Source organism: Passer montanus, unplaced genomic scaffold (genome assembly GCF_014805655.1).
Source record: "Passer montanus isolate IOZ18808 unplaced genomic scaffold, ASM1480565v1 scaffold50, whole genome shotgun sequence".
NCBI classification, from domain to species: Eukaryota; Metazoa; Chordata; class Aves; order Passeriformes; family Passeridae; genus Passer; species Passer montanus.
Window position 1 is genome coordinate 4,955,918 of NW_024369930.1, and position 24,223 is coordinate 4,980,140.

Consider the following 24,223-nt stretch of genomic DNA (forward strand, 5'->3'; position numbering starts at 1 on the left):
ATTTCTTTCAGGGCTCTCAAATACACTGGCAAGCAAACCCACTGTCCTCTGGTAGGGAGGATTGTGGTTTTCCCTGTTTGATGATGATCACTTCTCCCTGAGCACTGTTAGATCATGCTTTCTAGAGGCACATCCCTACAGCTCATGATGACACTTCTAAAGAAGCAGGAATGATGCTTTCGGAAAACAGAGCAAATTACTGGCATTTTGAAAAAGTAACTCGAGGTAGGTAGTTCTTAACTTTCTCTAACCTCAGCCCTCATTTCAAATTTCACCCTGTCACTGCACAACAATCTCAGCATGGTTCTCATGAACAAGAAACAGACGCTTGATAAAGAGTAATCAGAACAAGACTGTTGCCCCATCTGCCTCATCCTTTGTTCTGAAAAGGTTTTGTTAGATGGAAAGTTAAACTGTCCTATTCCTCAGACTCCATCTCTACCATTTCACATGCATTTTGTTATATGGAGAATCTTCTCAATTTATAAAGAAATGACTATGTGACTCTTTACTTAAACATTAGGAAACTTTCATTGTCTTACAATTTGGCATTTCATATTGCTTTTGGAATATGTTTCAAGATACTGTATATATTTGAAAGTTTCTAAAATAGTACTGCATTCTAAAACCTTTGTTTTCTTTACAAGGTTAGTAGGATACTAAACTAATCCAAAACATAACTATTTTTGGATTGCAGAATGACTTTAATTTATATATAAACCAATGTAAAACTGCATTAAAAGTTTACTTTTTAATTAACTTCCGTCCCAGGAAATCAACTGTAAATTTGTATTTTTTTGAGCACAGGGTGGCTTTTTTTTTTTTTTTGATATCTTAGTAAAAACTGCATTTTTAAAGCTCCAGATATAAACCCCCAACTAATCATGACATAAAATTAGTCTATTTATGGCTACAAAAAGCAAGCCTTGTTCTCATTATGCAGTAAGTACTAGCTGTTTATAGATCTGACAGTTTGCTGGAAGTGATCCAAACCTATAGTGCTATTATTCCTCAGTAAAACTTAAACAGCTGTAGTCATGTAATTCAAAACCCTGGAAGGCTGCTGCAGTGCTTGCTCAACCTCAGTATACCATGAATGCAGGATGCTGCCAGTCATATAAAGGATCCTCTGCTTCACATTATGAAAGAAAGACGTGAACTACAAACCTGAGTGCAACCTGGAATTTCCAAACAGATGATCTTGTGACAGCCTTTTCAAGAGTCCAGGTATGGTAAACCTTTGTCTGTGAATTTTCTGCAGTGAGCCAGACTCATTTACTGTAAACTGGGGAAGCTTTGCAAAAAAAAACCCACAAAAACCAATAGAGTAATTTGTTACAAGGGCATGATACAGAATCAAAAGTACATGAAATGTCATAGTTAAAAGTTTTCTGAAAATTACTGTAAAGATGTTCAATATGAAATAGAATTATCTACTTGCTGAAGTTTGAAAGCCCATTTTTTCTGCTGCAGTTTTTTCTCTGCTCTTGTATTGCACATTAGTGGGGAATAGCACTATCATGCAAGATATTTCACCATATGAAACCAGCAACATTGTAAAATTATCTTAAGCAACTGCAAAAGCATACTTTTTAAACTAATTGGAACTTCTTTGTGCATACTTTGCAAGTATGATTTTTCAGTGTAAGTTTGTTGGACTGCTTTTGCAATTGATTTTACAAGCAGTGCCTGCTGGAAATGAAAACCAGATCTCTATCAAAAGATATTAAAAGCAGAAATGTGTAGTTTAAACTTCTCAAGTAGTATAATTATTTAGAAGAGTACTATTAAAAGAATCTGAAAAACTGAAAGAGTTACAAAAGTGAGTCATGTAATTTTAGGTTTTGATCAGTGTTTTTGGAAAACATTCCTTTATACTAAACATTAGTTAAGAGAAAGCAAATTGTCTAAGTGCAAAATGTTAACCAACAGCACTCTGTAAAATCGAGAATCTATACTCTGAAATGACTTAAATTTCCAGCTGCAAATTTATATCATACTAAAAACTATTCATATGACTGAATGACATTTCTAACTGGAAAAAATAACAATTACCACAAGCACCACAAATGAAAGCAGAAAATCAAAACCTAGAATTAGACCTTCTGCTCTGGTAGACATTTAGTTGTAGTCATGCAGTTCTGCAAGTCAGCAATATTAGGCATTTTGAAGAAGATGGGAACTCCCACTGAGGAGCTGACTGCTTAAGGAGTGGCATAATGACTTTTGGAATTGACTTTATGCTTTCAATGTAGAGTGGGAATTGACTTTACTTTTGGAATTTATTTTATGCTTTCAATACATACTGAACACAAATTCAAAGAGGAAGTGTAAAAAGAATGCCCTTGTAAAAAAATACGAAAATATTAAGAAAGTAAACATAAGATTACTTTTCATGGAAAAAACCCCAACAATGTGCCTTAGGATGAGATATTAGAATATAAAGGCATGTGTTATTTGTGGTGCCTTTTTTTTAAATGGAAAAGTTAAATTCATAATAAGTACAAAAGTTAAAGCATCCTTCTTCATAGAAGGCTGAGCTATTTTGCATTTTAGTGTGATATCCCACAGAAATGAGTGGGGAAAAATAAAACTTGGAGAAGTATACTTCCAAATATATCTGATAAAACAGACAATAAATTGAGAGACTGGGATAAACACTCTGGTAGCTCTGAGTCTTTTCAATGTATATGTTGCTGCAAGGGTGCATAATTTAAGATACAATTTAAGATTAAAGGTAAGCCTTTCTTACTGCATTTTGAAGACTGTGATCAAAACCTCACAATAATTTCAAAGAGATATACTGATTTCCTTTACTGGTCATATGACCAATTTTTAATGATCTGAGAATTTTAACATGTGCCTTCTTTTTCCATTTTTAAAGTGACATCTTCCTTAAACTCAAGGAGCACAGAGACTACCAAAAATCCTTGTGTTGTGTTACACCTAAATTCTGCAGGAATTCTGTCATACTGGTTTTTCAATTAATTTTGACATTTGCAGTCTCAGGATCATTGTTTTAAAGCAATCTGGCAAACTCACCTTCTGACATTTATTTCTGATGGACAGTGTTCATGTTTACCATATCTGACAGAAGTTTTCAGAGAGAAATTTTAACTGGGTATCTCTGTTGTGCAGTATGGAGGATAAAATGTTTGTATGGAATAGAATGAGAGAATAAAAAATGACCCCTACACTTCACTAGCTCCTTGTTGCAATAAAGGATGTCTGATACACCACAGCAAACTTCACATGCAGCATTATGAAATGCAATACTGCCACCTCTAAGCACTTTGTGTTAGTTACCATAGTACACAGAACCTGTGCTGAGCTAATGCTTTTAGGATTGCCATGTGAAATGTTCACAAAATCTGTCTGCTATCAAATTCTTCACAAGACAGCAGCTTTTTGTACAGCCCCATAATCTCAGAAACAATGAGTTTTGTTTTTTGTCTAAAAATTATCAATACAAAGAGTGTAATCTTATGGTTTTAAATCAGAAACAAAATGTGTGACTGGAAAATTTCATATTACAAGGTACAAGATAACTGCAAAAGGTCTTTTGTCAGTGGAGAGTTTTTATTTGCTATTTACACTTCAAAAAAATTATGTTCCAAACTTCAGTATAAATATATGGAAATCTAAAAAGACAAAATATCAGCCAACATGGAAAAAACACAGATTATAATAAAAGTAATACTGATAAGATGAGTGGTAGAATTGGAGACACTAATGCAAAACTTTGCCAAAACAAATGTTAGTTATGTGAGTATATGGCATTTCAGACTAAGAAAAACAAAAGTTTAAATGTATTATGCAAACGCCAAAGAAAAACATGTTTCTGAACGTCATGGGGGTGTTGTTGAAAGACATACATTTGTTTTCCTCACAGCAAAGAGGAACAGTGTACAGCTATTTTTCAAATCCATATACATCTTTGTGATGACTGCTCTTGTGAACAGCTCACCTCATTTCTTCCATGGCAGCTTTTAATCCAGCAATTCTACCTGCCAGGCAGACCTTGAGTCTCTAGGGATACCTCTGAAACAGGAAAGGCAGACTTTTTAAAGACTGTTAATTCCTCTAACTTCAGCTCACTGAACTTCCAAATATCAGATTGGAATAACTCTTTCTTTTGCAGTTGTCACACAAGGCCTTGGCTCAAACAGTGCACCTACCCACAATCCTCTCTTGAGGATCAATTTTTAACAACATATCTAACTTCCAAACTTCTTACATCATCATGAGGAACTGGACATGCACATGAAATTTCTGGATATCATTTTCTTTTAAAAGTTTTGTGAAACTATGCAATACATAAGAGAATCTAGCATATATTTTTAGATATACTAAAAAGATAAAAGAACTGCTATATAAATTAAATCTGTGGGGCACTTGTTTCATTTTGTATAGCAGACAGAATCCTACAAATAACTCAAAAAAGAGTATTTTTATTACACATGCCTCTAAATTTTCTGTAAGATTAAAACAAACACAGTTTCATATTTATTTTTAATTACCTTGTCAATAGTCTTAGAGTTCAATAAGTACTATGTCTATACAACAGATTTAAATAGACTTAAACTGGCTGAATAATAAAAAAATACCCAGAAGTTTATTATAATTATATTTGTATGTATATGTATAAGGGAAAAAAATCTGAGTATCTTTAAATCATCATAACAATTTCTGTACATCTCAGCCATTTTCTTTGGAAACCTCAAAGTAGAATACTGAGACATGTGATGCTACTGTTCCTAACTTGAAGTATGGTCATTTTATCATTTTAAAGGATACCTACACTCTGCAGACCTACAGAGCACAAGAGACTTATCACATGATTGAAGGTTAGCACATGTTAACACATTTTGCTAAACCCAGATTACTAAATGGTATCTAAAACCATTGGTTAATTTTCTCCATGAACTCTGGTATATTTCTCTAACCAGTAATATAATGTAATAGAATATAATTTACACAATGTTTCCTGTTTAGTTCTACTTTCTAGGTGGAACATTAAACTTGAGTAATTATAAGGCTTCCATATTTTCTTGGCCTGCAGAACAGGTACTACTCATATTGTTCCATTCTTATATAAAGGGAACAAATCTCCTAGTATGATAAATGTTTCACAATAAATGTCAATTTAATGCAAAGGCAAAAAATGAGTACTTGTAAATGAAAATGTAATAGTTGAGCCTGTGTCTTTTTCCATGTTGTGATCACCTTTTCCCTATTTCAGTTATCAGGCAAAAGGACCATCCAGATAACTGGAAATTCAATACCAGCCAATCCTAAAGAGGAAAGTTTGTGCTTTTGAAATCTATCTCTGCAAGAAAGGATTTGAGAGAGGAGATATATCAGTAAAAACAGGTATGTAGATGGAAGATAACCACAACATGGAATGCAGTGAAGGCAGAGGGAGTGGTTAGAAAGCTGGGCGAAATAGTGATGAGGAAAATCTCTGAAACCTTCCATGCAAAAGCAGCACAAAGGCATCTATTTAAGTGTCTGAACACAAAGTCTTGTAGCTTGGGAATCAACCAGCAGGGACTGAAGTCCATGCACAGGTACAGAGCTGTGATTTCACTGGGACTCCAGAGGTGCAGAGAGATAGCACATGCAATTGAAGGGGTGCAATGAAAGGTTCCAGAATATTTAGGAATGACAGCCCAGAAAGCTGCACTCTATGCAAAATCAAGCCTGAGCTTTGCATTGAAATGAGTGACAAGTCAACTATGAACTTATTTGTAATGATTAGAAGCTAGAACTATGAGCATTATATTGGGGTAGGGATCTGCTGCAGACTGCTTGATCTGCTTGATCAAGATGAGATGGTGGATGAAACCTTTGGGCAGCTGAAGGAAGCTTTACTCTTGCCTGTCCTGGATACTCATGAGAGACTTTACCCACTGCTATATGCTGCCAGAAAATATGGCTGGGCATGAACAATCCAGGACACTTCTAGAGTATGCTGAAGACAATCTCCTGATCCAGCTGGCTGACAAGTGGTCTAGGGAATGTGTTCTTCAACAGGTGAAGGAATGCAAGCTTGAATGAATGTCAGCTTGAATAAAGTTGAATGGCTTTGGTTACTGCAGCCACAGAAATGAGAAAATGGGAAGTTCAAAATCCAAATAGAAGAAAATTGGACAAACTGTAGAAGAAAAAACCCTGAACTTGTTAGCAGATTTTTGCTAGTTTAGGGATCTGTTTAACAGGACCTCACAGTAGACAGCCCTGGAGGGCAAAGGAGCCCAGGAGAACGGGTTAATCTTCAAGGACAAGCTACTCCATTACTTTTTAGCCTCGGTTTTTACAGCTAAGGCCTGTCTGAAGGCTTCTCAGGTGCCTGGCTGGAGCCTGTGAGCAGAGTCTGTGAGAGTGAAGCAATATCCATCGTAGAAGAAGCTAATGTCAGGGAGCACCTGAGGAAATGGGATGAGACAGAGTGCATCCAAGAGGAAGAAAGCTGTCTCTTGTCATTGAGAGGCCTCGCTCATTTTTGAAAGGTCATGACAGTCAGAGGAGATTCCTAATGACTGGAAGATAAGAAATGTCACTTCCATTTTCAGGAAATGGAAGAAGGTCCAAGAATCTACAGGCCAGTCAGCTCCACTTGAGTCCCTGGGAAGGTTATGTAGCAAATCCTCCATGAAACCCTGTCCAAGCACACGAAGGATGAAAAAGTGACACTGAAAAGCCAGCATGAGTCTATCAAGGGCAAAGCATTCCTCACTAATTTGATAATTTTCTATTATGAAATTACTAGTTCTATGGATAAGGGGAGAAAAGCAGCCCTTGCATCACTAACTTGACTATCCTAAACCATATTTGTTTGAAATTCTTAAGTTGTATTTTACCTATGGTAATTTTCAAAAGCTTGTGTATAAATACTGGTGTTTCTGGGCTAGACCACTGGATATACACTTCACTAAAAAGTGACTACAAATGATAATTATTTATTGATTTATTTTATAAATTTTTATTCTATTTATTTATTTTTATTTATTTATTTTTAAATATCTACTTAACACTAGTAATGTAATTTATATCCTATAAATACATTAATATATTAAGAAAAGTAATTTCTGAACAAAATATTAATGTTATTCTTAGACTGATTTATTATAAGAAAAATTTGCCTATAACATTGCCTTTTCTAAAAAATGATTAATTAAAGCAAAGTCAAACATTGTTTTTTCATCAAGGAAGAGCAATGAAAAAACATTAGAGAAAATTAATGGAAGCAAGATAAAATTAAAAATGTTAAGCTGAGAAAAAATGGACAAATACACAATGGTGATTGTATTCTTAGACACGTTTCAAATTAAAGCTCTTAAAAATATCAAGAAATTTAGTTCGACATTTTTAAAGCCCAAGTGGCTACTGAAGGAATAAAGGAAGTCGTAAACAATACAGGATTAAAACGTATTGTTGTTGACAACTCCAAGCTTATAATAACAACAAAACCCTTCTCCCAGACTGGTGAAGTTTTAAAGCCTGTTTGTAGAAATTAATTGAGACTGAATATATAATTTTGCCCTGGTAGTGTAGAAAACCAGTGAGAACTTCACAGATTATCTCTGAATCCTACTAAACTCCACTTTCAAAGTACTCAAGAACACAAGTCTACTTTTTATCAGGAAGATTTGTAACCCAAATAGCCACAGCAATTGAAAAAAAATCTTTCATCTTGGTATAAATTAGAGTTTGTAGAAAGATTTTGTAATTCTTATATTTAATCCCTGGCATTCACAGATATTTAAGTCTTGCAAAATTTTTAATTCACCTATAACACCCAAAATGAAACAACAAACTCCAAACCCAAACAAAAAACCAAAGAAACCAAACAACCAAAAAAAACCCCAAAAAACCAACAAACCCAAGCAAGACAAAAAACTATCATATCAAAGGTGAACAGTTCAAATCCTCAGTGTATGACATAAATGTAAGAATTCCTCATACAGGTTCAATCTATCTGGGCCAATGACCTGAACCATGGTCACAGCAGATCACACAGTGTGCTTTCACTGTGATGAAAGCACAAAACCCCAAAAATTGGGGTAAACAATCCTAAGAAAATGACTTGAAAACAAGCCTACCCTTGAGCACAACCTAAAACTGGCAGTCTGATGGGCACTGGATGGCTTTCCCTGGTCTGGCTCTGTACATGTTCCAGTTGTTTCCAACACTCAGGAAGTCGGAAAAGACCAGCTTCAAACTCCTCGTTTGAGCTCATCTTCCGGGAAGTGTTGGAAACTTCAAACTCCTCGTTTGAGCTCATCTTCCAAGATTAACTCAAATACAAAATGGTCCACCCTGATGCTGTTTTCCTGAACGCATGAGAATCTCCTAACAAAGCTCAGTGAGAAATTGGTCCATATAGTTTCCCATGCTTAATCATAATGAAAAACAGTAGACCAGAGTCAGTAAAAACTAACAAACAAAAAGAGACAGGACATTAAATCTTCAAAGTATTTGTGAAGTTCCAAGTAGTGTGATGATTGAGTACTTGACTGCATATTATATACAGTCCTCAATGGAAATGCCCATTCCATCTGTTCTAATGTTTTACTTTTCTTCCAACACAGGGATCCCACATACCCCAGCTGTGCCTCCCCAGATCTGTACGACACTGATTCGGAATATCAAAAAATTTCAAGTGTTCCAGCTGTCACAGAAAAGAACTGGGGCCAGCTGAATGACAGGATGCAAGTAGTTACTATTATATTACTACTTCTTCTTTGTAATGCATCTGACTGTAGGAGGACAAGGAATAGGAGTTTGAGAAACAATGAAAGGGAAAACATCTTAAGGAGAGCATCTAGCACTGTTAAGCGCAATGCCCGAGACCTAACATGTGATATTTACACTTATCTTCATGAGAAATACTTAGACTGTCAGGAAAGAAAATTGGTTTTCGTGGCACCTGATTGGCCAGAGGATATAAAACACATGCTGCTAGCAAGAAACAGAATTCGTAAATTAAAGAATAATATGTTTTCTAAGTATAAAGTGCTGAAAAGTCTGGATTTACAACAGAATGACATATCAAAAATTGAGAGCGAGGCTTTTTATGGTTTGGATAAACTTACCACACTCTTACTTCAGCATAACCAAATTAAGATTTTATCTGAGGAGATTTTTATTTATACACCCAGTCTAAACTACCTACGTCTCTACGACAATCCCTGGCATTGCAGCTGTGAACTAGAAACTCTTGTTACAATGCTACAGGTTCCAACAAACAGGAATTTGGGAAATTATGCCAAATGTGTGCACCCAATAGAACTGAAAAATCAGAAGTTAAAGCAGGTAAAAGCAGATCAGCTATGTAGTGAAGAGGACAGGCAGGATCCCAAAAACATAAAACGGGAGAAGCCTGAACCTGCCAAACCAGAATTTGATTCCTCTTTGTGCCACATGTATGTGTTTCCTGTGACAACACTGAACTGCAGAAGAAAAGGTTTGTATCTGTCGTTATAACTGAATGAAAGATTTTAATATTCTATTTATTTAATCCTTTCTACATGTATTCACACATTATTTACTGCAAATGAACTTAGTATAGTACTCGCTTTACTTAAATTGTTTATTGTTTTTCTCTTGTAACTATCAGCAATAAGTAGGAATTCTTCCTGCATTTTTCCTCTGCTCTGCAGCCCAAATTCCACAGATATTCCTTAGTGCTGTAATGTATCTAACAGAAATCAACAGGAATAAAACTAAGCATATTACTTAAGTTACTAGTCTGATTGTACAATTATAAACATACTAATCAGTCAAATTACAGCTCTGCTGAAACTGTTGAACTGATACAGACAAGCAGAGTGTCTTTTCTTTCTTCCATTGTACAAACACAAAGATAGCAATAACAGAAGTGACCTGTGAAGCAGAACTGGAGCAGCCAGCTGTGTTTTCAATGCCCAGAGGAACCTCATTGCAAAGGAAAGGCTTTGCATCCTCACATTTGCTGCACAAGATTTCTTCTGCTAAGGGAAAAAAATTGTATGTTTTTGTTCATAAAGAAATACCTCCTCTGTGTTCTTCTTCCCAGCACCCAGCAAACAATTCAAAGTTGAAGGGACTTCAAGAAATGTTTTTTCAGACACTTGGATCAATTCCATCTCTAAATCTTTCTCAGGCCCCTAAGAGCCACAGTTAAGCCCTAAGGGTAAACCAGATGGGGTACATATCAACATGAAAATGCACATTTATTTGTCCTTTATATTTCCCATATTTTATCCCATGACAAAACAAAGCAAACAAAAAAACAATTCAGAGGAGAATAATTCTTTAACATAACAATTCTGAAAAAAGAATCATTGCTTGAAGCAGCCAACATTGTGAGACCTTTTTCCCAATTTTACCAGAGCTCAGCCTGAATGTTTTATTCAGCTGAACTTCTATCTGCTTTAAAAGTGACTTGATTTTATGTAAAATCCTTACTCTTGCACCTTTATGCCAGAGAAAAGCTCAGAATTTAGCATAAGAAGATAATACCTAAATAGCAAGGATTCATGATTTCAGTATTTGATTACATTTTATCTACTATATATGTAGAATACATACAGATGTCTGTATATTGCCATAAAAATGGTCTGTATTCTTTACTTTTTTTCACCCTGCAAATTCTTTTCTTGTCCCTCTGGCTCAATTTTCTCTTTCTTTTACCATGCAGCCACTACATCTTTTAATTAATGATTTATGCTGCTTTTATAATTATTTCATATTCATCTATCTTACCTTTCCTTTTAGATAAGATTGTAATTATTAGATTATAGGTTATGATCTTAATTATCCTTCATAGATCTTAATTATATCACTCTTACTATTCAGTAAACTCTTATTGAACAAAGCCCTGGCATAAATAATAATCCTAATATAAGCAAAGACTGACTTTACAGCTCTCCCCTCTTAGTGGTATCAAAGAGATGAGCTGAATACACAAATATACCCAAAAAACTTCTGGGGAAAAAAAATTTACTTTTTTCTCTAAGTTCATAGAAACATTCAATGTGATCTGGTCTTCATGGGAGTTTCAAAGAGGTTTACGGTATTTGAAAACATGGTTTATTGCCTTTAATATTAATAATGGAGGAATAAAGTTATTTCAACCTCTACCCAAGAGTATTAAAAGGTACAGGGACTCCCTCCTTCAGGTCAAGAACTGAGTATGTCAATCCAGAACTTCCTGCATGCCTAGCATGGACACACTGAGTATGTTTCAATACTTTTTTGGAAGTACTAGATCTACTGTGCATATGTTTGACAGCTGGATGCAGATATCCCATGGATATTTGGTATTTCTGAACATATGGCAATCTTTGATGAAAGCATTGTACTTACTGTCTTTGTAGATGAATATTGTACAGCAGATGCACAATTTCACTGGAATTTTCATCAGAAAATCCAGGAAAAACACAAACATTTCTCTAAATCTATATGGACAAGAATTCAGAATAGAAAAAAATAGTGCATCAGTGGCCAAACCAGTAAGATGACATGAAAATCTGCAATCCATTATTCCTTTACAATGGAAGGAATGGAATGACAAGCACTCACTCTGCCACTACTGAGTATGTCTAAAGAGGTATGACAACAGGTCAGGAGCTTTCAGTTTATGTCAGAAAGCTCATGAAAGAAACATCTTAAAAATACATTTATCCATGTGTCTGTTCTCTTTTTTTTTTTTAATAATTTGCTTATATCTCATCAGACCAGTGATATGCCAGATCTTGTGATACTCCAGAATGAAATACTCTATGCCCTTGATTCTGTTTGGCAAAAAAATATGGAAGCAAAAGCAAAAAGCAATTTGTCTGCATTTCTACAAAGAACTTGTATTTTCAAGGACAGTTGAAAAACAAATCTGCTTTCTAGTACTGCTAAACTCTCCAAGCCTCTAAATTCAAGCATTATTTGCATTCATTTGGTGATAAATAGGCCCTGAAACTTTGACATCTGCAGAAGCAGGAAGCAATCTAACCACAGCAGGCTGGAGTAGTTATAATATTTATGTATTTATAATACCAAATCTCTGCTTATACTCAGATATAAGGCAGGAAGACTCTGGTATGTTGCTTTAGTCTCAAAAATACCTGATTCATTAGATATCTTCAGAACTTCAGAAGTGCAGTGACCACACAGAGTCCAGAAAATACTTGCATGCATTTAAAGACGGTCAAACAAGAGACACTGCTCATTTTCTTGTTATGACAGCGCAGGATTAGAACTCTCATTGAGCAAATATAATAATCCTGGAGATTAGGTTTGTTAACATTACCCTGAGAGGGTTCAAACCACAGTCTGCACTTCTCAAGCATGGGCCCTTACTACTGGAGTAGGAGCTGCTCTTTCTGGAGTTCTTTGCATGGAACATTGTAAGGATATGGACACCGATGATTGAGAGGTCCTCGGCTACTTTGGAAACTCCAGTTACAGAAGTAGAAGAGAGAAGCAGACTAAATGCCACTCTGCTGCCTTAGTGGTGTTTTATATAGTTACTCTGGTTTCTTTTCTTTAAGCAATCAAGCCCTTCACACACATTTTTTACATGAGTATAGTATCTTTACTACTTACCCTATACCTATGTGAATGGTCTAGTTCTACTAAAATAAAAATACAAACCACTGAGGTTTTACTATAAGCACTAATGAAAAGAACAATTTTCACATGAAGTGTAAAGGTGCAAGTAAGGAAAGGATGTAATTCAGAAGCTGAAAAAATATGCTGGCACTAGAAGAGGGGATAAAAGTGAAAGAAAACAAGAAAAATGTTAGACTGACAATACTGTGTCTGGCATGCAACTGTAATACCTAGGCAGTAAGAATAATCTAAAGCTGATACAAGTTATGTCTTTTTCATTTTTTAAGATTTAAAGAAAGTTCCAGGTAACATACCTCCAGATATAGCTAAACTTGATTTGTCCAACAACAAAATTCGACAGTTACGAGCCAAGGAGTTTGAAGATGTCAGTGAACTGAAGATATTAAATCTAAACAGTAATGGAATAGCATACATTGATCCTGGTAAGAATAATTTTACATACTCGTTTAAAATTATTTCTCTTTTCTTATATACTGTCTCTATCAGATATAAACTGGGGGGGGTGGAGGCGAAGGATTTAAAAATCTAGAAGCTGGTGCAGATTTTACCTGTTGTACCTTTCAATTCATAGAGTAAAGGTTTGCACTGAAATATATTCATCATGAAAATCAATAGAGAAACACATTTCAGTTGCCCTTTTGTAATACTAAACTAACCAAGTGAAAAAGGTAATTCTGGAACCTGAAGGCTAACAGTTTTCCAAAATGCTAAGCAGTTCAATGATTTTTAAAATATCTTTGCTACATCTAAGGAAACATTACATATAAGGAGGCCACTTTTCAATTATATCATACAATAAAATAACAGACAAACCTAAGGAATTAAACACTTTTTGGTTAAAAATCACTACATGGAATTGCTTTTAAGTTATATTTTATTAGAACTCAAGTGCCCTTATAGGCAATTTGCTTACAGCTTATATTCATTTGGATTTAATTACGATAGCAGAGATAAACTGAGTGAAAGAGAAAGAAAATGTATCAAGCAAAAAGGCCCTTATCTAGTACCATACTGGCAATTAAACAGCACCAGAAAGTGTTACTGTCAGTAAAGTGGTATTTGTGAGGTTTAACATGACATAGTTGATTTATTTAAATTAATACTTCTGCTATTAAATGAAACAGTATCCTTGCAAAAAGTATGAACTGCTCTCTGAAATGTAACTCACAAGCATTATTATGAAGCTCCATGTTTACTCCATTCCAAATCTTAAAACATTAATTTGAAGGTTGTACACATGCACACAAATACCTATATACACACAAACCTCTGACCCTGCACATTGTCTAATAATAAGTTTCCATATTTGTACTTCTGTATCATGACAATAACAATAGCATTCAATCAGCAAATCAGCAATTCGTCCACCTCCACTGTCTCTATTCTACACTCAGGCAGACTCATGAAGTGTTTTATAGCTTTACCAGCAGTGCAACACCTAATATTTCCCACTTCTGAAGGCACGTGCCATATTTTAAAATTCAGTGTTTGAGAAATCCTTTTATAGCCTTTAGCCAAAAAAAAAAAACAACCCAAAAAAACCCAAAAAACCAGTATCTGTAAAGTTATAAAAATGGTTTTCCTCTCCTAGATATGCATATTTTTCCTGTCACAGATACTAATGTTTTTTTCCTAAGTTAACTTTATAAGGTACCAATAACCATTTTTCTACTGATTAGCTGCTTTTGCAGGCCTCAATAACTTAGAGGAGCTGGATCTATCAAACAACAGCTTGCAGAATTTGGAATATGGAGTACTGGAAGATCTTTACTTTCTGAAAATACTGTGGCTGAGAGAAAATCCTTGGAGATGTGATTACAACATACATTATCTTTTCTACTGGCTGAAGCATCATTACAATGTTCACTACAATGGCCTAGAATGCAAAATGCCTGAGGAATACAAAGGATGGTCTGTTGGAAAATATGTTCGAAGTTATTATGAGGAATGCCCAAAAGACAAGCTTCCTGTTTATCCAGAAACTTTTGATCTGGACAAAGATGATGAGGAATGGGAACGACACAAAGAGCAAACAGTTCAGACAGTAAAGAAGCATGGTGTAATTGTCACCGTGATAGGCTAATAAGGGGACTCTTTCCCTTAGGAGATTTAAATATCTGATACTTTGAGAAGGAAAAACATGCTGTTTACATCTGTTCTAATCATTCTGTTGGTTTGTAGGACTATCTGCCTACAAAAATGTCTGTATATTGCCAATAATAACTACAGAATGACATTAGTTCGACAGCATCCTTCATCTAGTAATTGTTTTGGACAATTTGTTCTGGACACTCTTGTGAAATATTTTGGCAAATGTTTGAAATTATGCAGTAAAAATCGATAGACACAAATGTACATAATATGGTGGGAAGAAGCTGTCTTTATGTGAACACAGTTATGTGTTCACACTGAAATAGCTGCAGGATTGTGACCAAGACCCACTTTTCTTGAATGTATTGACAGTTCTTTGTATCTATCAGTTTCCTGAAATATTCCCAGAAAATGTTTCTAAGATTTTTATATCGACTTCATGTTGTTTTATTGTAGACCAAAAAACCAAACTTAAGACTAACCTAAAATACAATTCCAGAAAAAGAGGAATGACAGTTGTTATGCTAAGTAGGATTCAAACACAGAAGGTGGGTTTCACTTGCTGATTTACCAGTATTCCTCCTCAGTCTTGAATGAATAACTCAGCCTCTGCCTCTTCCATACCTGAGGTGCCTTGAAATGATAAGTAGCCAAGACATGGTTGGTTCCAAGATCCAGCTCCACATGCTCATAATTGCCTTGTTTGGTTTTTGAGGCAAGCAGAGCTGAAATCTTTCTAGGAAGAATTTTAGGTTATTGTTCTTTCAATTTGACACAGATTACATGCCATCACTTCTAGGTGAAGAAGATCACGTGAAGGATGCTGTGGTCTGCATCCAGCATATCAGTGCCCTCCCAAACTTAAGGTAAGTGCTTTTGAAAGCTGAGAAGTGTGGGACATTCTCTAAGTTCACACTTCTCTCAGATCATTTGTAAGATGTACGTTACAGCACCTCCTTGTCAAACAACTATCTATGTGAATACGCATTGATTAAAACCTGTGACCATTCTAACACTACAGTAACAGGGCAGTAAAAATGCCTCAGCTAAATGGATGAGATCTCTAAAGACAAAATTCTTTGCTACATAATATACTTAGATCACTAAGAAATGCGTATGTGCAGAGTAGAAATTCAGGGCAAAAATTTAAATTTCTCTTGACTATCATGGAAGAAGTTCTGGGAGACTCCATGGAGAAACTCTCCTCCTTTAAAGATCTGGAGACAATTATGGTGTTTGTGCATTCCTCTGGTGCTTTAGCCACGAGTCCCAAAGGCAGCTTATTTTGTTCTACAAGGCAAAGCATTCAGTGCTTTAGTGCTAACATGAAATAAAACAGCAACATAAAGGAAAAAATCAGGAGATGTTAAGGGTGGTAGGAATGCCAAAGAATCTCAAAGCAAACACAACCCATTATTATTTGCATTCCTTTATATCCTTCATTATTCAGATATTAATATATTTAATGGTGCTTTGCTGACAAAGTGGGTAATTTAGGCATTTCTTCCACAATATCCTTCAAAATCTTTATAGCAAAAACACAACAGTATCTGACTCATTCCTGTTCCTGGAAATATCTTAAGCATTATCTTCACTGTTAAAGGTTAATCCTGATAAGACAGAACAGAGAGGAAAATCCCATTTGCCAGTAACGTTCACTAAATAGGGCATATTCTGGAAACTTAAAAGTGCTGAAAGTGTAAAAAAAAAAAGTCTGCCACAAATAGTAGCAAGTATTAAGTAATGTTGTCCTCCTCCTCTCAAATTCTGGGGAATTATCTCAATACAGAACCACTGGGTATGATTGAAAAGGACAGGCAATGAAACCACAACAGAACATCTGTTATTGGCAGCACAGCCAATAGTGAAAATCTGAGTAGGAAAATATGCAGTTATAGACCATGTTCCATTAATTTCTGCAAAGAGTCAGTGCTGGGAAAAAAATACTAGCTTAAGGCAGGGTAAGTCTGGGTAGAAAAGACAATCCTGAAGAACAATTTAAGACAAAAGAAAAATATAAGGCAAAATCTGTGTGAGATGTCTTTGATCTCTCAGGTCAGCAAAAAGTACCAGTTGAAAAAGGAGTGGGATAAGACTGAGGACCACATGCAGTGGTCTAATTGCTCTTGTTCAAAGGCCCTGGGGATTCCAAAAGAGACACTCCCACTGAGGATGTGGCAGAACAGACAACAATAATTGCAGAAATTGCAACTACAAACAATAGAAATAGGAGCAAGGGGCAAGGATAATATAGGTTAGTGTACTCTCCTGACAGTGACTCATATTCTTTGAGAAAAGACTGTATGAACAGAAAAAGCATACAGGAGTTATGAAGGTAGTGCAGAAGGAGGCAGCAGAAAAAAATAATAGAATAATATATCTGAAAAAAAAATACAATAATATATCTGAAAAACATACATATTGGGGAATTACTAACAATTGATAAAAACTTCAGCATTACAGGGTTAATTGCTATTTCTCTGAGCTTCTCAAAAATGTACTGTAAAGCACAACCTCCATCAAACACCACAGCCACAAAACACAATTTATTGTTGACATCTCTGGTTTTGTACTGTTTAATCAAAAAGGTCCCAGAAGAGTTTCCATGTCTAAAAGAAAATCATGGGCCTTCCTCTTCTTTTATAAGCTCTTTAGGTCTCTTCTTCTTTCAGTAACTTCTCTCTTGATTTCTCTTTTTTCTCTGTCCATTGCCAGGAAATAATTGCATGATACAATTGCATGAAGACATTTGCTTGTCTTCCTGACATGCAGTGCATGTCCTAGGAGCGCTGCCTTAAAGGATGAACTACCGTGCTCTACAGAGGCAGTGCCCCTCTCTCTATACAGCCACATGAAACACAGAAAAGATCATTTTGTGCCATGTTTTCCACGACAGTATACAGGAAAAATGGCTATGTGTGTCAATACTGGAAATAAAACACTTCAAAAGCTTCTGAGGAAATTTTAACTCCTGCACTATGAATACTAATGGCAGCATTTAAAGGCAGTTCCCAGTCACACATGGAAGACAAATGATTCTCCATGATCAATGAGTAGGTGGAGGAATACCACAAACAGCTGAGCCGCAATCCATGCATCTCACACACTCATATTCCCTGGCACAGTAACACACTGATTTGCCAAAGACAGTCTGAGCTGGAATCATATTAACATTCACATGCAGATATTAGACAAAGACTACTATTTAATGAATGCAACACAGGCCAAAGCAAAGAGTACACAAACCAAATTTTTTTAAATGGCAGATAATTAATTTATCAAGAAAATCCCACAAACATGTTTAGTCAGATGAACAGACCTAACCCACAGTTAAAATAATTGCTTTTTAATATTAACAATAAAGGCATGTTGCCAAAATCTGTGTAATCTTGGATTTATTTGGAAAGATGATGTCAGAGCTGTAGCTCGGATAATTTCAAATGGAAAGGTAGCCTATAATTGAACAGACAGTTCAACTCAGCAGAAAAAATGTCAAAGGAAAAGAATCTCAATATGATTTTCAATCTCTAAAAGAAAATAGATAGTTTTGCAGCAACACTAAACCATCCACTTAAAAAGAACGGCACAAGTAGGCAATATTATAAATATAGCTAGCCAGTAAGGTTCAACAAAAAACATATGCAGTTATTCTAAATATCAACAGCATACTGATTTAAATGCATTTCATGCTTTAAAAAACCTATTGTGTATCTTCAAGCTAGAAGAAACAGGTTTAAATTCAATGTTTTCTAAAAGCCCCTGTAGACTCTCATATATGATTCATCACAACTAGTTTAAAGTAGCACTCAGTAGATGTAAATAGACAAAATGTTTGATTTTGAGCCTACAGAAAACATTAATTATCTACAAAAATGGAAAATGCAAGATTTGTAGAGACAGCAATTGAATTTAGTAAGATAAATGAAAATGGATGGCAGTCAACATACTGATACTCCAACAGATATCATCAACTCTAGATATGATTCAGTTAAATAATGTGACAGTGAAGGCTGTTTGTATACAAGATGTGACTCTATCACAACTGTTCTTTACTTTTTTTTAGCTCAAGACACAAGAAACCTTACAATGATTTTAGTTTTGTACCCAAATACATACGAAAAACAATCATAGAAGGATTTGATGTTTTTAAGTACAACACCTATAAAGGAGGTGATGTGGCTGTGTATAGTTTATTTTGGCTTGCTTTCTTTATTAGCTCCCAAAATTCATGATGATAGTGGATTAAATTCTGTCACTAAACAATTTGCATGCTGGTATCATTGAGAATGTTATTTTATCCTGTGATATAAAAGCCAAAACCATGACCAAAATACTTTTTATTCTTAGCCAGTTTTTGTTTTTCATCACCAATTTAGAAACAAAATTGTTCTCACCCATAACTACAGTCATTTTTTAAAGCAAAAGAAATCACTCCAATTGCTATAGGTTACATCAACTATTTCAATAATGTATTATCTAATTAAATAATAAATGCATTATAGTCTCAAAACATAAAAACCACTTTTTTATTTTGAAAACAAAAACATTTTCCTTTTCTTTTTTATGCATTTGAATTCAGTTAAAGTGTAGGCTAGAAAAGAGTCAATCAGTAACATTCTCCTGCTTAGAAATACTGTGCCAGGAATCAAAAATGTTTGGGATCTTGCCTAGTTTTAATTCTCATGAAAACTCTTCCAAGATGTTTTCAGACTCTTCATGATAAAATAGATGAGTAACAGTTGGGATGCAGGTGATTCCTAACAAATCAAGCACACTTTCACACTAGGACTAAACCTCTCACACTGATCATAAAGGCTTTTAGTTTTCCTGCCCACTTCTCTGGTCAGTGGAGCATACAACCATATTGAGAAATATATTACTGACCTGAAAATATTGCAAAATCCTGTCACAAAGAGAATTAACCTCCAAATCCTCAGTCACATGTACTTACATGCACAGAATCAGGAAGAACTAAGATGCTTTTTTACATCTAGATGGACTTTGATTTGAATAGAATCAAGTACTGAACACCACATTAATCTAAGACCATGGTTAGTTTTTTTTTGGGGGGGGGTGGGTTTAGCTTGTTTTTTAGCTTGTTTGTTGTTGTGGTTTTTTGGTATGGGTTTTGTTTGTTTGTTTTTTATTGTCAGTGAGCCTCTTGTTGGAGGCCAGTAACTAACAGTATAGCCCAGGGGTCAATACTGGGGCAAGTCCTGTTTAACATCTTCATTAATGACCTGGACAATGAGACAGAGTGTACTCTCAGCAAGTGTGCAGATGACACCAAAGTGGGAGCAGAGTCTGATAGACCAGAGGGTCTTGCTGCCATCCAGAGGGACCTTGACAGGCTGGAGAAAGGGGCTGACAGGAACCCCATGAAGTTCAAGAAGTGCAAAATCTGGCATCTGGGAAGGGACAACTCAAAGCCCTGGAACACTGGGGACAGCCCATCTTGAAAACAGGCTGTCAGAACACGACCTGGAGGTCCTGCTAAACACCAGGCTGAACCTGAGCCTGTGATGTGCCCTTGCCAAAAGAAGATGGGTGGTATCCTGGGCTGCATTAGGAGTGTTGCCAAGAAATCCAGAGAGGTGATTTTTTTCCTTCAGCACATGTGAGGCCATACCTGGAGTACTGTGTGCAGTTCTGGGCTCCCCAGTTCATGTGAGACATGGACACCCTGGAGAGAGGCCAACAATGGCCAAAAGGATGGCTAAGGAATTGAAGCACATTCCTTATTAGTAAGGCTGAGACCTCTGACTGTTCATTTGGAGAAGGCCCAGGGGGCTCCTAGCAAGGTAGCATTTACTGATACTTTAAAGCTAGGCCAGTGAAAAGAACAGCAACCTCAAAGATTCAAACATAACACACATGGATGTCACTTCTGCATAATATTTTCTACATGTTTACATGCTAAAATGTTGCATATCCATAACCATTTGCAGTACTGAATTGCACCACCACATGCTGAAATATCTGATATGCAACACTTAAAATCTGCAATTCTAAGTATGAAGAAGAAACCAGAAAGGAACACAGTTAACAACATCCTTCATCACTTTTCCTAAAGCAAATTTTATACGAGCAAAACTTCGTGCTTGTAATGTAATTACTTTTATAACTACACAGTAATACACTAATGGCAGCAGTTTAAACTTGATATGGTAATTGGCTAATAGCAAAAAAAAAAAAAAAACTTTCTAATTTTATCCCATATCCTGTTACTGAGGAGAATTTTTTCTTAAACACTTTCAAAGAACTTTGCATTTAAGATATGTAAGTTAATACTAAGTTATCAGTGTGAAAACACAGCAAAGATGCCACTGTGGTTTATAGAAGGGTATTTCCATATTAGCTACACAACTTCCCAGGGACTATAAATTCATTAGATAGAAATGGAAAAATCAGTAGGAAAATTACTAATAATGTGTCTTTTCCCCCTAGCATTTAATTGCCTTGGTAACACAATTCAGGTAATTTGCCTGCTCCTCAATGTTCAACAAGCTGTCTCTGTTCACTTCTTCCAGGTTTTCCGGCTTTATGTTCTTACCATAGAATTATTGGAACTTGCTATAGCCACTTGCTACAGCTAATTTTAAAGATTTTTAGCTGATTCAGAATGCAGTTGGCATTTACAAAGATTTTTTAAGGTACAGAAATGTGTAGGCCTTTTTGATAGCAAATTCTTCTTGTTCATCTGTTCAAAGACCTGCATCCATGATAAATATAGTTGGATCCATCACAAGCTTCTGTAACCAAAAGTCTGTTTAATTTGGACATGTGGATGACTTCCTTAACTTCAAAACTCCACCTAATTTAAAACTCAGTATCAAGACCACAGAAGCCACCTTTAAAACACAGCGATAATTTTCTGTCAATAACTCTACATCAGGGTACTGTGGTACCACTGACCTTTTTTAGGAAACTGTAATTTACAAAGTAAATGGTTTCCAGCTGGCCCTGAGGACAGATCTTGTCCAGCCATAAGCAAAAACTCACAATTTTTTTTTGTCACAGGAGCAGAACAGAAAGCTTCAATAAATGATAGTGTGCTAATGATTATATTTACTAAATACCCTATAATTTTGAAATGATCCATCACCAAACACCATCTACCGTGCCAGAGACAATAAAGGCCACTAATCATAAGTTCCAGAACTTTGAAAAGTCCAGGCATGCTTTATTTTCCACAGTCTGTGAATGCTCAGAGCAAGCACATATTTGGCCTGGAGGAGACAACACCCAATAATGATCTCCTGTTGAAGGAGGCTGTATCTACATTCTGGATCCACAAAAAAGAGAACATGAGGATTCACAGAGGGACAAAGGAAGAGGGAAAAAGCTCTGCCTTTCTGCAGCAAATGGTCAGGCACTCAGCCAGAGCAAACCTGGGCTCTGTCTTCTAAAGAGAAGAGTTCTTTCTGCATTCCCCATACTGAATAAAATAGTGACAGCTCAAGAAAAAGAAACCACACAGCTGACAACCACACAGATTTGCAGTTCTCTCTGGATCAAGGGAGATGCAATCTTTTAAATAAAAAATGGAAGCATTTCAGTAGGCTTTCTACTTTTCTGTAATAATTTTTGTTCCCTCTGCACTTTACACATAAATAAAGCCATTATTTTGTAGCTTGTCCCAAAGTTCCACAGCCCTAGCTCCCAGCACATGTCCCAGGGCATGCTGAATTATACCAGAAATGTGTGCTTAGCTGACTTAGTTGACCCAAAATGTCTACAAAAGTGCACACAATATAAATGTACACAATTAAAAAATTACTCAGTTACATGCATTTTAACCTAATCATGGAAGTCAAACCAATCAGTGGAACTGCTATTAAGAATGGACAGAATTTGAGCCTATTATTCCCTGAGAATGCCCTGATACATTCCAGCAACAGGACATCTTTAGCCAGCCCAATCTAGTCAGCCTGAAATTTTAACTATTTTAAGATACCTGTTTGTCTTGTATCTTTCTTAATTTGATTTTCACACCATCCTCACCTCTCATCATGCATTCCATCTAATCAAAGCTAAGACTTTAAGTATGTGATCCCTCCTGTTTTAACCCTATCACTGCACTCTTCACCTCCCAGAAAAGCATCCCAACTCTTTCCACCATTATTTCTGACACACACTCCATTTCCCTAACACCTCCCAACCAGCATCACTGCTCAGTCTTGGGAGGACCAGCACCATCTGTCCTAGCACAGAACACAGGGACCTGTCACTTCGGGCACTCGTGGCATCAAGTTTTCACAGCCCAACCTGTGGAAGGCATCCTGCAACAAGGCAGCTACATAAATTGTTAGACCAAGAACATTTAATTTACACAGTATAACTGTCGATTATATATTATTTATTTTTTGTCTTACGCAGACCAGCTACCTAGACTTACATGTGTTTTTTTTCCTTGTCGGTCTGCACCCATATGTTCCACTTCTGTATAATAACTTTTAATATTTAGATATTATAATGGACTTATTGTAGAGCCATCTTCCACTGGCTTTTTTTTTCATTCCTTTCCAGCAAATTATATTTTATCCATCCTCTGAACTGTAAAACAGAATGAGTAATTTATTACAGTTTCTGACCTGAAGTAAAATCCACAACACTCTGCAATTTGCTGTAAAATTCAAAGCAGTCAAGCTCAACAATATAAACTTCTGGATAGAACTGCTGTTTATTATTTATAATTTAAATAAAATACACATTGATGATATTTTTCAGTAGCAATTCATCCACTCATTTTAATAAAATTTCTACTTGTTTGTAATTTTCTGAAGTATGGAGCAATAAAAATTTGCTTGCTTCCATTGCCATAAAGTCCTGTTACTGTCATATGTACTTCACTAAAGTACAGATCTTTATTTATGGGAGGACATTTGAGTGTTAATAGAAAATAATTTAAAAGTGCTAGCTACATACATTTACTTAAATGCTATTCATATTTGCTTGGCAGTACAAAAAACCCCAATGTAACAGAAGGCAAATTCAATTTATATCTTACCAATTTTAACCTTTGGTAGAGGTCCCATTTTCCTTCCAGGCTAGGCAATAAGAAATAATTAGATTCAGAACAAAAATGTATTTCAAATGAGTCATATTTCACTGATATATTAAAATTCAGTATCTCTCTGTATCTGACTTGCTGAATGAATTAGACTTTCCATGGCTACATTCATTTGCCAAAACCTCCCTCATTTCATAATTAAAAAAAAAAATATTCTTAGGAAAGATTGTAAATGGAACACGTTCTGTTCCAGTCCAATGTTTGTGATAATTAACAAAACTCTAGGCTGAGACAATATTAGAAAGGCTGCACTAAAGGAAAATGAATAATCTTCCATGTCCTTATTGTACAAGACAATAAGATTTTTAAAAAAGGTAGGTTTTTTTGTTGTTGTTTGGTTTATTGTTTGGTTTTCTGTTTTTTGGTTGGTCTTTTTTTGCAAGAAGGGCTACTCTAATCTCTAATAGGAAAATATTTGTAGTAGAAAAGATTATGAAGTACAGGAAT

The 24,223-nt window shown here is 35.6% G+C and overlaps 2 protein-coding genes across 2 annotated transcripts in view; one reads left to right on the forward strand and one right to left on the reverse strand.

The window, feature by feature from the left end:
* Positions 1–8,287, reverse strand: part of FBXL13 (F-box and leucine rich repeat protein 13) — a 40,683-nt gene extending 32,396 nt beyond the window's left edge. Inside the window, 1 exon segment of the mRNA XM_039723723.1 lies at positions 8,174–8,287. Coding sequence (XP_039579657.1) covers positions 8,174–8,287 — 114 coding nt within the window.
* Positions 1,032–15,134, forward strand: LRRC17 (leucine rich repeat containing 17). Its single transcript, XM_039723714.1, has 5 exons — positions 1,032–1,227; positions 5,243–5,373; positions 8,595–9,469; positions 12,879–13,034; positions 14,292–15,134. Exons 3-5 carry the CDS (start codon positions 8,713–8,715, stop codon positions 14,693–14,695), a joined length of 1,317 nt encoding a protein of 438 aa, XP_039579648.1. The 5' UTR covers positions 1,032–1,227; positions 5,243–5,373; positions 8,595–8,712; the 3' UTR covers positions 14,696–15,134.
* Positions 15,135–24,223: the final 9,089 nt, after the last annotated feature.